Here is a 12207-nt window from a genome sequence, read left to right on the forward strand (position 1 = left end):
TTGAAAAATAATGTGATTAATTTACTTTTTTTCTTGTTAGTTTTATTCAGTAATACTCTAAATTATATATGAGTAAATTTTTGTCCTAGTTTGTTGTGGTTAATAAAAGAAACTAATGGATATCATAGTATTTGTCTAATAATCAACTGGGGTTGAAAGGAGTAATATTTGGGAATATCTGTATCACCAATCATAACCATCACCCCATGTGAATATGTAGATAAGTAAATGGCAGACTTGAGGTTTGAATCTACATATGAGTGACTTCAACGTCTATCCTTTTTGTGTTAGGTCATGTAGTAATGGTGGCAATTATCATTATTTTAACTTGCTGCATGTTATTCTTAAACCTATTGTGTCTTTCTTCTAGAATATTTCAGAACCATACTTTACAAACAGAAGGACTACTTCTCAACAATCTGCAGAAAATTGTAAGCCGTTTGAAACCTGACTGTTGTATTATCTACTGATGCTTCTTTTTTTTTTCTTTTTCTTTCTTATTTTTTGTAGACAAAGTGTTACTCACTGTTGCCCAGGCTGGAGTGCAGTGGTGTGATCTTGGCTCACTGCAACTTCCACCTCCTGGGTTCAAGTGATTCTCCTGCCTCAGCCTCCCGAGTAGCTGGGATTACAGGTGTGCACCACCACACCTGGCTATTTTTTTATTTTTAGTAGAGATGGGGTTTCACCATGTTGGCCAGGCTGGTCTTGAATGCCTGACGTCATACGATCTGCCTGTGTCGGCCTCCCAAAGTGCTGGGATTAAAGTTGTGAGTCCCCACACCTGGTTCTTATTTATTGATTCTTAATTACACGCATTTCATCTACTCCTGACTTTGTTTTTACTGTAGTAGATGCTGCATGTGGCATTGAAAAAACAGAAAATGGAACCTTGTTTGAAGACCAAAATGTTGATAAGGTAAATGAAGATGTGGTTCAAAGCCAACATAGAATAATCAGAGTCCAGTCCTGTTCACCAACTCACTCTTATCTGTTAATGATCTCTAATTTTACGAGGGTAAATTGTTTTATTTGGAAAATATTTTTCCCATGCTTTATTCATTGCCATCTCCCTGTCTTTATAATGATGACAAGGATCCTATAAAGGAATGGAAGTTCTCAAGATAATAACAGAAAAGAAGTGTAACAACAAGGGAAATATATGCATGGGACTAGGATTCCTAGAAGGTGGTGGGAGTAAATGATTCTTAGGTTTGCCATTAGGGAAGGAAAGAAGTAGAAAGCAACCTGAAAGAACAGCTCCACAAATACAAATACAAAGGTGAGGAGGGGAAAGAAGTAAGAACACAGAGGTTGAATAGGAGTGTCAAGATGACAAAGATTAGTATAAAACACCTCAAAAATGGTGAATTTAAATGAGAGTAGAATGTCTCCATATTATAGAATTATTTTAAATACAGATTAAGAAAAGAAAGCCAAGTAATTAAAAAAATGCTCAGATTCTTCTGAGTGACTTACAGGTGATTTTAATAAAGGATTGAAAGAAAATTTATGGGTGACTATATTTAACATTCTGTTTTACCTTTAAAAATAGCCAGAAGAGAATAACTTGAATATTTCTAGTTTAAATAAAACATACATATTTAAGGTAATGTGTATCTCTGTTACTCTCATTAGATTACATAGATGGATCAAATCATCACATGTACACTGAAAATATATGCAACTATTTATTAATTTAAAAATTCTAAATGGAAAGAAAATTTAATCCTCACTTTCTTAAATTTCAGTAAAGTGATGTCTTATATTTTATCTAGTAAATGCTGTGTTCATAGATAATGCAAAGTAAAATCTGTTTTAGGCTATATCAGATTTTGAATGAATCATTAATTTTTGACTCTTGTTAAAAGGTTTTTAAAGTAATATTTGGTATATTCCTAAGTTGCTTAACTAATTTATTTCACTTTTACAGAATTTTGGCATTTGTTTTAGCCTTTTTTTGATAATAAGAGAGAAAATAAATAAGCAATTAAATAATACAAAATAAAAATTAATAAAAATTAAAATTTCTGGTTAATTTTTTTTTTTTTTTGAGACGGAATCTCGCTCTGTCGCCCAGGCTGGAGGGCAGTGGGCGATCTCGGCTCACTGCAAGCTCCACCTTCCGGGTTCACGCCATTCTCCTGCCTCAGCCTCGCGAGTAGCTGGAACTATAGGCGCCCGCCATTACCCCCGGCTAAGTTTTTTTTGTATTTTTAGTAGAGACGGGGTTTCACCGTGTTAGCCAGGATGGTCTCGATCTCCTGACCTCGTGATCTGCCGGCCTCGGCCTCCCAAAGTGGTGGGATTACAGGCGTGAGCCACCACACCCGGCCATTTCTGGTTAATTTTAAAGGAGGTTTTTAATTTATATTCATTGAATGAGAAAAAATATATTTTTAACCTGGAACCCTCTTAAAGAAATAAATTATTACTTGTTTCTGGAGCTAGTCTGACTTACCTTGTGCTGATAACATCTGTACTTAAGAACACACATGTGATGAATGCAATTAACACTCATGATTGTTTTCTAATCAAAGTACCTATTTTTATAGAATCATAAGGAAAGAAATATTGCCAACAAAGTACGCAGAATTATCTCTGGAATATTACTTTTTACTTTTAAAACTATCTCCTACAGTTGGAAGCATTATTTATTGATTCTTAATTACACGCATTTCATCTACGTGTATTATTCTGTGGAAGCATTATTAACTTTAGTATTTATAGTTGTTATACCTTGCACATAAATTTATTCAGCTCTAAAACTCAGGAATCCTTTTGACTTGATTTTTAAAATAAATTTCTTCTCTCTTCATGTGAGTATTGGGTCCTGATTGACAGGCATAGTGTATTTGAAGACATGTAAATCTTCAGTTTGCATAGTCATATGATTATTTTACTTGATCCTTTCTCTGATTTTTAACTATCATCTTTATGGCATAAGTAGGCAATTAGAGCTATTAGTATATCATTTACAGGAGAATCAGAAAACCATATGAACTTTAAAATAAGGTTTTACGTTTCTCTCTTATATTTTAGTAGTACTTAAAATGCCTCATAATTCTATAATAGAATAAACATTTCTACAAGTTAAAAACTTTTAACATGATTTTTTAAAAATGAGCTTTCTTAGGATACCTTGAATTACTGGTTTAGATAACTGTTTTCATTAAGTTCAAAAATGCAGATGACCATAATATTCCAGAAATAAATATCTGCATACAGTAAGAAAATATATTTTATATCTTTTAATCCAGTATAGAAATATATAATTGAAATTTTGAGTCTCATGTTTTGTTTTCTTTTTATTTTCAAAACTTCAGAGTTCTTCATAGATTTAAATTATTGAATCCTATCAGTTTAGTATATTTTACAAATGTTGACCTTCTCAACAACATATGGTTTTTTTGAGTAAGGTCATCTATTTCTACTCCAAATGTATTTACCCTTCTTCTTCTTCTTCTAAGTCCCCTTTGTGCCTCAAATTTGATGGGTCTCAAACTGCCTTCCAAATTCTTTCCTCTTTGTAATCTACTCTGTCATCTGGCTTCCCAATTATACTAAATAACACCAAGAAAGTAGAATGAAACATTGAAGCAGAAAAACTGCACTCCAGGTTTCCCTCACATTGCCAATCCAGTGACTCACCAAATTTTGTATTTTCTACCTTTAACCATTTCTCATATCTTATTACTGTAATACACTGTCTGCCCTATACTTTCGGAATGTTCGTTTTTGTTTCTCTCTTCTCCCCATGTTTATCTATCTATATATGTCTTTCAGGGTGACCTTTCTTGAACATGCTTACTTTGATCTAACTCATCTGCTTATGGCTGGATCCTCATTACATGAAGGAAACATTTACATTATAGCATAACGCTTATTTTGCGGTTTGGCCTGTTTCTCCCATTTTATCTCTCCACCCCGCTTTCTCTGTCTGTGTCCCCCAAGTTTTACCACGTTATTGTGGTATTTCTTATTGGCTATGCTGTTTCATGCTTTATTTTTTTGCACATGCTGCCCTCACTAGAAACACTTCACACTCTTACTCTTCACTTGTCTGTTTTAAAAATAGAACCCTAAATTTGCAGTGTCTCAGAAGCTTCCCAAGTAGAAATAATTGTTATTGCCTTTGTGCTGTCACTGTATTTTATTGACTTGAATTGCAGAAATAATGAGTTGTGTCTTTCTGCTTTTGTTTGTTTTTATAAATTTCTTTTTTCACTTTATAAATAAATAAAATTAGTATTTTATTCATATTATCAGATTTTCCAGGATAGACCTTATGAATTTATAGACACAGAAAATATTTCTTGAATTACTGACTGATTGAGTAGTAAATAAAACATTTTCTGAAGATTTTTTTTTTTTTTTTTAAATAGGAAGGAAAAGCACTACCAGCAACTGGACAAACAGCAAATGGTATTGGTGTTATAAAAAGTGCTCCATGAGAGCAATCAAATAATGATAATGCTATTTTTTGTGTACACATATACACCATGAAATACTATGCAGCCATAAAAAATGATGAGTTCATGTCCTTTGTAGGGACATGGATGAAATTGGAAATCATCATTCTCAGTAAACTATCACAAGAACAAAAAACCAAACACCGCATATTCTCACTCATAGGTGGGAATTGAACAATGAGATCACATGGACACAGGAAGGGGAACATCACACTTCGGGGACTGTTGTGGGGTGGGGGGAGTGGGGAGGGATAGCACTGGGTGATATACCTAATGCTAGATGACAAGTTAGTGGGTGCAGCGCACCAGCATGGCACATGTATACATATGTAACTTACCTGCACATTGCGCACATGTACCATAAAACATAAAGTATAATAATAATAATAATAATAAAAAAAAGGTGGTGAGGTAGTGAATATAGCTGAATAATTTTCTATGCTTTAATAAAATTTTTGAAAATAAATATAAGTAATTTAAATATAATTTAAAATAAATTTGAAATTAAATTAATTGTTAAATTACATTAAATTATAAGCCTAATTTTATTTAAATTATAAATATAATTTATTAATTTTTAATAGTAAATATAATTTAATTTAAACATATTTTTTCTTAAAACTTTGGTGAACATTTAAACTTGTAGATCAAAATATAATATTCGTTGTTGAGAAATGGACGTCAGATTTACAAAAAAAATGTGAGGCGGGATGGTGTCAATTAAGAAAGCAGCTGGCTAGGTAATTTGGACGTTTCTGATGAGGAAACCTGAGGGAACTCACTTTATGTAGACTCAGTATATTCCCACTCAAAGAGAAGATTAAATTATTGCTGCTTTGGAGCTTACTGGAAGCAGAGGGTAGAAGAACCACAGGAAACCACAGGAACTCATTTCTTCTCTCTGTAGGGGTTACACATCAATGATATGTGCTTCATTCATGTTTGTTAGTGAACTGTGATGCACTTGGATGTCAAAACATTGGCGGTTTTCTTTAAAAGCAATGCTGTTTTTGATGAAATAGCCATTGTATAAAAGTATCTTAGAGGCTGCTATGCTATAGCATATCAAACTGACTTTAGAAAAAAACAAACGAGAAATTTATTTCTTGAGTACCAAAAGTGTAACTGTCCATAATCATGGCAAAGATTTTAATATGTAAAAGATGATTAAGCCGGGTGCAGTGGCTCACAGCTGTAATCCCAGCACTTTGGGAGGCTGAGGCGGGAGGATCACGAGGTCAGGAGATGGAGACCATCCTGGCTAACATGGTGAAATGCCATCTCTACTAAACATACAAAAAATTAGCCAGGCGTGGTGGCATGTGTCCCAACTACTAGGGAGCCTGAGGTGGGAGAATCACTTGAACCCAGGCGGCAGAGGTTGCTGTGAGCCGAGATTGTGCCACTTGCACTCCAGCCTAGGCAACAGAGCAAGACTCCATGTCAAAAAAAAAAAAAAAAAAAGTTGATTATTATGAAAAAAAGTCAATGGTGATTCAGAGATTTTTGGTTACATTTTGTAAATGAAAATCTGAGTACTCATTAGTTACTTGATGTGTAATGCATACATTTTTTGCATAAGTGAATGAAAAGATGGCAAGAGAACGAAAGTTGAGAATCCAGAAGTTGAAAATATCAGAAGTCTTCATGACTGTGGATAACATGAGTATTTTTAGAAATGATTTTTCTCCAAGTAGATATCTAAACTAATGATTGAGAGCACTTCCTGCCAGCAGAAGTGAATAATACATTTTCTTTTCTTTTTTTTTTCTTTGTTGAGATGGATTCTCGCGCTGTCACCCAGGCTTGAGTGCAGTGGCGCGATCTTGGCTCACTACGAACTCTGCCTCCCGGGTTCACGCCATTCTCCTGCCTCAGCCTCCCGAGTAGCTGGGACTCCAGGTGCCTGCTGCCACACCCGGCTAATTTTTTGCATTTTTAGTAGAGGCGGGGTTTCACCATGTTAGCCAGGATGGTCTCGATCTCCTGACTTCGTGATCTGCCCACCTCGGCCTCCCAAAGTGTTGGCATTACAGGCGTGAGCCACCGTGCCCGGCCGCGAATGATACATTTTCATGCACTCTCATTGCAACTTCATAGTTTCTAACATTTATTCTTCTGGGGTCCCATTTGGTTCTCTCATTTGACGTCACTTTTTTTGGCTTCATCCAGCAGATTCACATTGGTAGAAATACTTTTCTATGTTACTTGTAGTCACGTGAAACCTAATCTCACCCTTGCAATCTGGACTGCATGTTTTATAGAATGTATATTGTGATTTTTCATGTGTATATTCCTGTCATGTTTGTGTGCTAACCAAAACAAGAGCAAAGCAACCCAAAGCCTAATGGGTAACAATTTCAAGGGCAAGCATGAAGATTTCAGCTGGATACAAACACTGCATGATTTGATGGTAGGCTGTGTCATATTTACCTGTAGTCAATTATGTGTTCCTTTTGCTTTGTAGTGTCTCCTGAGCAACCGCCTTTATTCACGGTAAACATATTTTCTTTAATTATTAACAAAATGCTCTGTGATATATACATGATATGTTAATCATTATGTTGTCAAACCCATTCAGCATAGGATGAACGACAGAGATGACATTTCAACTAGATTCTTAGGAAGTATGGATTCACTAACTTCCAGTGAAGGTAAATTTGCCACTACAAATTTCATTCTAGAAAATATAGGTGAAAATATTGAAAATGCTCATAGTTTTTTGATTCCCACTTTTTTTCCAAATGAGATGGAAGGATTTGATGTAAATATGCTGATGGTCTCGTTAATATCTTTGTTTATAAAATGATATTTAAGGCATAAGGCAGACATTTTACACCGTGAGCTCTAGCCCAAATGCTTTTCCTTTAAAGTTGTCATCATCTAAAGATCCCAGTTTTGAATTCCTGTGCATGTTAGGGATTTGAGGAGGTGTATTTTGACACTAAATATTTTCAGTGCTTCAAAATTGAGTGCAATACTCTTCTCTCTTCTTCATCTAGAGAAAAGCTATACCTGCTGACATTATAATCGTTTTAGAACTTCAACTCCTTTATGTCAGTATTGTTACATTGAGAATCTTTACTTAATCACATCTTCTGATTACCAGATTGAGTTTCTGCAAGTGTATGTGTATCTCTGATTAAAAATGAATAAAGTGATTAATCATTCTTTTGTAACTCTTTGGTAGATACAGTGTTTTAAAACAATGATTCTGAGCTGTTTTGGCCTTAGAATATTTTCTTCTACTACAATTTATTGCCTACAGGTAACCAACAGCCTGAATTAACGTTTTTTACTTTTAAATCACTGCAATGCACATTAAAAATACTTTACAAGATACTTGCACTTTCATAGGTAATATGTAGAATCTGTTTCCAAGTATCAAGTCTTCTATATGATTTCACACAGCATACATAATAGCTGCAACTCGGCTTCTCTAATCAGTGGTATATATTTCAGATCTATCCAGGTTGACACAATTTGGTCATCTTTGATTTGTTGTATGGTCTTGTGGTATGCCATTTTATGACTACACCACAATTGATTAAAGTCTCTTCATGCTGATACAAAATGAACATAAATATGATGACATACCAACATTGATTTGCTTATGTAGTTGCCTTTATTGATTTGTACTATGTAAGAAATTAAATAGAAGTATTTCAGATACCCTGAGTATAGCTATATACACTGCCATAGCTGTATTGACTACATTCATTACCCCTTAGAGCCATGTTTTTCCATCATGTTATGACTCTGAAAAACTCCAGTGTATGCTTTTCAGAGAATGACGTTGGACAGGAGAAATGGCCAAAGTATCATTTGGTACCTCGGCTTCCTTACATAGATGTTGAACTCCAGGAATGATCAAATCACAGTTTAGAACCCCGTTGTTGGGCCTTATAAAGGGTTTCCAGATGTCAAATGATAAATAGTCTCCAGATGAAGAAATGCTCTATAACGCCTCACCGCTGTGTTTTCTTGTATTTTGTCCTTTTCTGAAAACTTTAAATACATGAAATTTTTGGTAGAAATGAAAATCTTTCTGTTTTATATATTTGTTTCTGTCTCATGGCACTTTGATCTCTTTGAATCTGGTAAGGATCTAGCCTTGTCTTATTTATACCAGCAAGCAGTGTTGTCACTTAATGCTCTCATTTTTCACGTAAATGACTGACATTTTCCCAAGTCTTCACAAGTGATTTCTGAAGATGGTGCTGCATTGAGCAGAGACTATGTCATTGTAATTGCAGAAGTTTTTAAATTAAATATGTTTAATAAAATTTTAGAGTCTGTTTCTCTGGAACACATAACACATAATGGTGTAATGTGTATTTAACCATAAATTAGCTTCACAAAAAGTTTGTGTACATAAAAGTGTTTATATCCAAAGAAATTCTTTTTTACTGCTCAGTAATCTCTCGTGTAGAGAAAATATGTAACATAGTTTGCTGAGTCTTTGATAATAACCCCTAATGTAAAATGAAGCCATAAAGATAAAATGAGAGTTGATACTCAATGAAAATGATGTGAGTGAGTAGAAACTATGAAACAGTGTGTCTATGGGAGAGAGGAGGATGTGGAGCTGCTATTGTGAAGAAGGAATTTTTACAAGTTAGTCCATTTTCTGTAACTTTTATATTCTAATAAAGGAAAACCATATCTTCATATTTATAAAAATGAGATTTTACTGGTTTGATCACAGGGGTGGTGAGAATAATGAAGAACAAAATGTGGAAGGCAAAGAATGAAGACCAGATAGTGAGATTAGATTTATCAACAAAAAAGAGTGCAAGTGGGGTGGGATGGTGTAAATAAAGATAGCAACTGGCTAGGTGTTTTGGGGTTTCTGATGAGGAAACCTGAGAAAACTCACTTTATGTGGACCTGGTATATTCGCACTCAAACAGAATATTGGATTATTGTTGCTTCAGAGCTTACTGGAAGCAGAAGGTGGAAGAATGAGAGTAAACCACAGGGACTCAATTCTTCTCTCTGTAGGGGTCACACATCAACAATAGGACAGGTGCTTCATGTTAGCAAAATGCGATGCACTGCACGTCAAAATGACTATGGAAGCAAAACAATCAAGAAATGTATTTCTTAAGTATTATTTATTTATTTATTTTTTAATTTTATTATTATTATACTTTAAGTTTTAGGGTACATGTGCACAATGTGCAGGTTTGTTAAAATGTAACTGTCAATAATCATGGCAAATATTTTGATATATAAAAGGTGATTAACATGAAAAAAGCCTCTGATGTTTCAAATATTTTGGTTAGATTTGTTTTATGGGAATCTAATTACACATTAGGTATTTGGAGTGGAATGTATACATTTTTTGCATAAGTGAATGAAGAGATGGCAGGAGGGCTAAAGTTGAGAATCCAGGAAATGGAAAAACACCAGAAGCCTGTATCATTGTGGACAACATGAATATTTTTGTTAACTATGCTTCTGTATGTAGATATCTGAACTAATGAACTGAGAATACATCCTGCAAGCAGAAGTGAATGATACATTTTAATGAAATTGATAGTTTTTAAGTTAGAGGACAAAATGAAGAACAGGAGAACTATTGTAGTATTATAGTATAAATGGTTCTTAGGTGATTTCTTCAGGGTACACCATAGCTTTCTACCATGGGCTTTGACATTTATCCTCTGGGGTCCTATTTGGTCCTTTCATTTGACATCACGTTTTTTGGCTTCAGTTAAGAGGATCACATTGGTGGAAGTACTTTTCTGTGTTAGTTGTAGTCATGTGAAACCTAATCTCTCTCTTGAAATCTGGACTACATGTTTTATGAAACCTATATTGTGATTTCCATGTGTATATTCCTGTCATGTCTGTATGCTAACCAAAACAAGAGCAAAAGCAACCCAGAGCCTAATAGGTAACAGTTTCAAGACCAAGCATGAAGATTTCAGCTGGATACAAACACTACATAGTGAATGGTGGGCTGTGTCATATTTACGTGTACTTAATTATGTGTCCCTTTTGCTTTGTAGAATCTTCTGAGCGACCTCCTTTATCCACGGTAAACAAATATATTTTCATCTTTAATTAACAAAATACTTTGTGATATATACATGATATATTAATCATTGTGTTGTAAAACCCATTCAGCTTACCCTGAAAGAAGCAGATCCCAGTTCAAAAGTAGCCATAAGAAGGAAGGATTCACCACCTCCAGCAAAAGGTAAATTTGCCAATACAAATTTCATCTGGAAAGAAGGACATGAATATATTGGAAATGTTCATAGTCTTCTGATTCTTACTTCTTTTACCCCAATGAAATAGAAGGATTTGATCTAAATGATGCTGATGCTGTTGTTAGTGTCTATGCTTACAAAATGATATTTAGAAGAATAAGGAAAAGAAATTTTAAAAATGTGAGCTCTAGCTCAGATGCTTTTCCTTTTAGGTTGTGATAAAGATCCCAATGTGGAATTTGTATGCATGTTAGGGGTTCAAGGAGGTGAATTTTGAAACTATAAATATTTTTCAGTGCTTCAATTTCTGGTTGCAATACCGTCCTTTACCTAGAGAAAAGCTATACCTGCTGACATCACAATTGTGTTAGAACTTCAACTTCTTTATGTCGGTGTTGTCACACTGAGAACCTTCGAATCTTCACCCAATCACATGCTCTGATTACCAGCTTGAATTTCTGCATGTGTATGTGCCTGTGTGCTTTCGTTTGTGAGTTTGGGTGTGTGTGATACCTCTGATTCTGGAAAATGAATAAAGTCATTAGTCATTTTTTAGTGACTCTGGAAGATACAGGGTTTTAAAGCAATGATTCTGAGCTGTTTTAGCCTTAGAATCTTTTATACTACTACAATTCATTGCCTACAGGTAACCAACAACCTGAATTAATGTTGGTTTGTTTGTTTTGTATTATACTTTAAGTTCTGGGATACATGTGAAGAACATGCAGGTTTTTTTTTTTTTTGGATTCTTTTATTATTATTATTATTATTATTATACTTTAGGTTTTATGGTACATGTGTGCAATGTGCAGGTTAGTTACATATGTATACATGTGCCATGCTGGTGCGCTGCACCCACTAACTTGTCATCTAGCATTAGGTATATCACCCAGTGCTATCCCTCCCCCCTCCCCCCACCCCACAACAGTCCCCGAAGTGTGATGTTCCCCTTCCTGTGTCCATGTGTTCTCATTGTTCAATTCCCACCTATGAGTGAGAATATGCGGTGTTTGGTTTTTTGTTCTTGCGATAGTTTACTGAGAATGATGATTTCCAATTTCATCCATGTCCCTACAAAGGACATGAACTCATCATTTTTTATGGCTGCATAGTATTCCATGGTGTATATGTGCCACATTTTCTTAATCCAGTCTATCATTGTTGGACATTTGGGTTGGTTCCAAGTCTTTGCCATTGTGAGTAATGCTGCAATAAACATACGTGTGCACGTGTCTTTATAGCAGCATGATTTATAGTCCTTGGGTTATATACCCAGTAGTGGGATGCAGGTTTTTTACATAGGTATACATGTGCCATGGTGGTTTACTGTACCCATCAACCCATCAGCTACATTAGGTATTTCTACTAATGCTGTCCCTCCCCTAGGACCCCAGCCCCCTGACAGGCCCCGGTGTGTGATGTTCCCCTCCCTGTGTCCATGTGTTCTCATTGTTCAACTCCCACTTACGAATGAGAAAATGTGGCATTTGATTTTCTTTTCCTGTGTTAGTTTG

At 35.0% G+C, this 12207-nt stretch overlaps 1 protein-coding gene across 1 annotated transcript in view; it reads left to right on the plus strand.

Annotated features, from left to right (window-relative positions):
* The window catches only part of LOC129024840 (ankyrin repeat domain-containing protein 36A-like), a 71051-nt gene that overhangs the window by 32466 nt on the left and 26378 nt on the right, over positions 1 to 12207 (plus strand). The window contains exons 13-19 of the mRNA XM_054472088.2: positions 371 to 431; positions 852 to 919; positions 4386 to 4425; positions 6940 to 6968; positions 7054 to 7126; positions 10490 to 10518; positions 10608 to 10680. Of these exons, the coding sequence (XP_054328063.1) occupies positions 371 to 431; positions 852 to 919; positions 4386 to 4425; positions 6940 to 6968; positions 7054 to 7126; positions 10490 to 10518; positions 10608 to 10680 (373 nt within the window). The remainder of the gene's footprint in view (positions 1 to 370; positions 432 to 851; positions 920 to 4385; positions 4426 to 6939; positions 6969 to 7053; positions 7127 to 10489; positions 10519 to 10607; positions 10681 to 12207) is intronic.

The sequence above is a fragment of the Pongo pygmaeus genome, chromosome 12, assembly GCF_028885625.2.
Source record: "Pongo pygmaeus isolate AG05252 chromosome 12, NHGRI_mPonPyg2-v2.0_pri, whole genome shotgun sequence".
Lineage (NCBI taxonomy): Eukaryota > Metazoa > Chordata > Mammalia > Primates > Hominidae > Pongo > Pongo pygmaeus.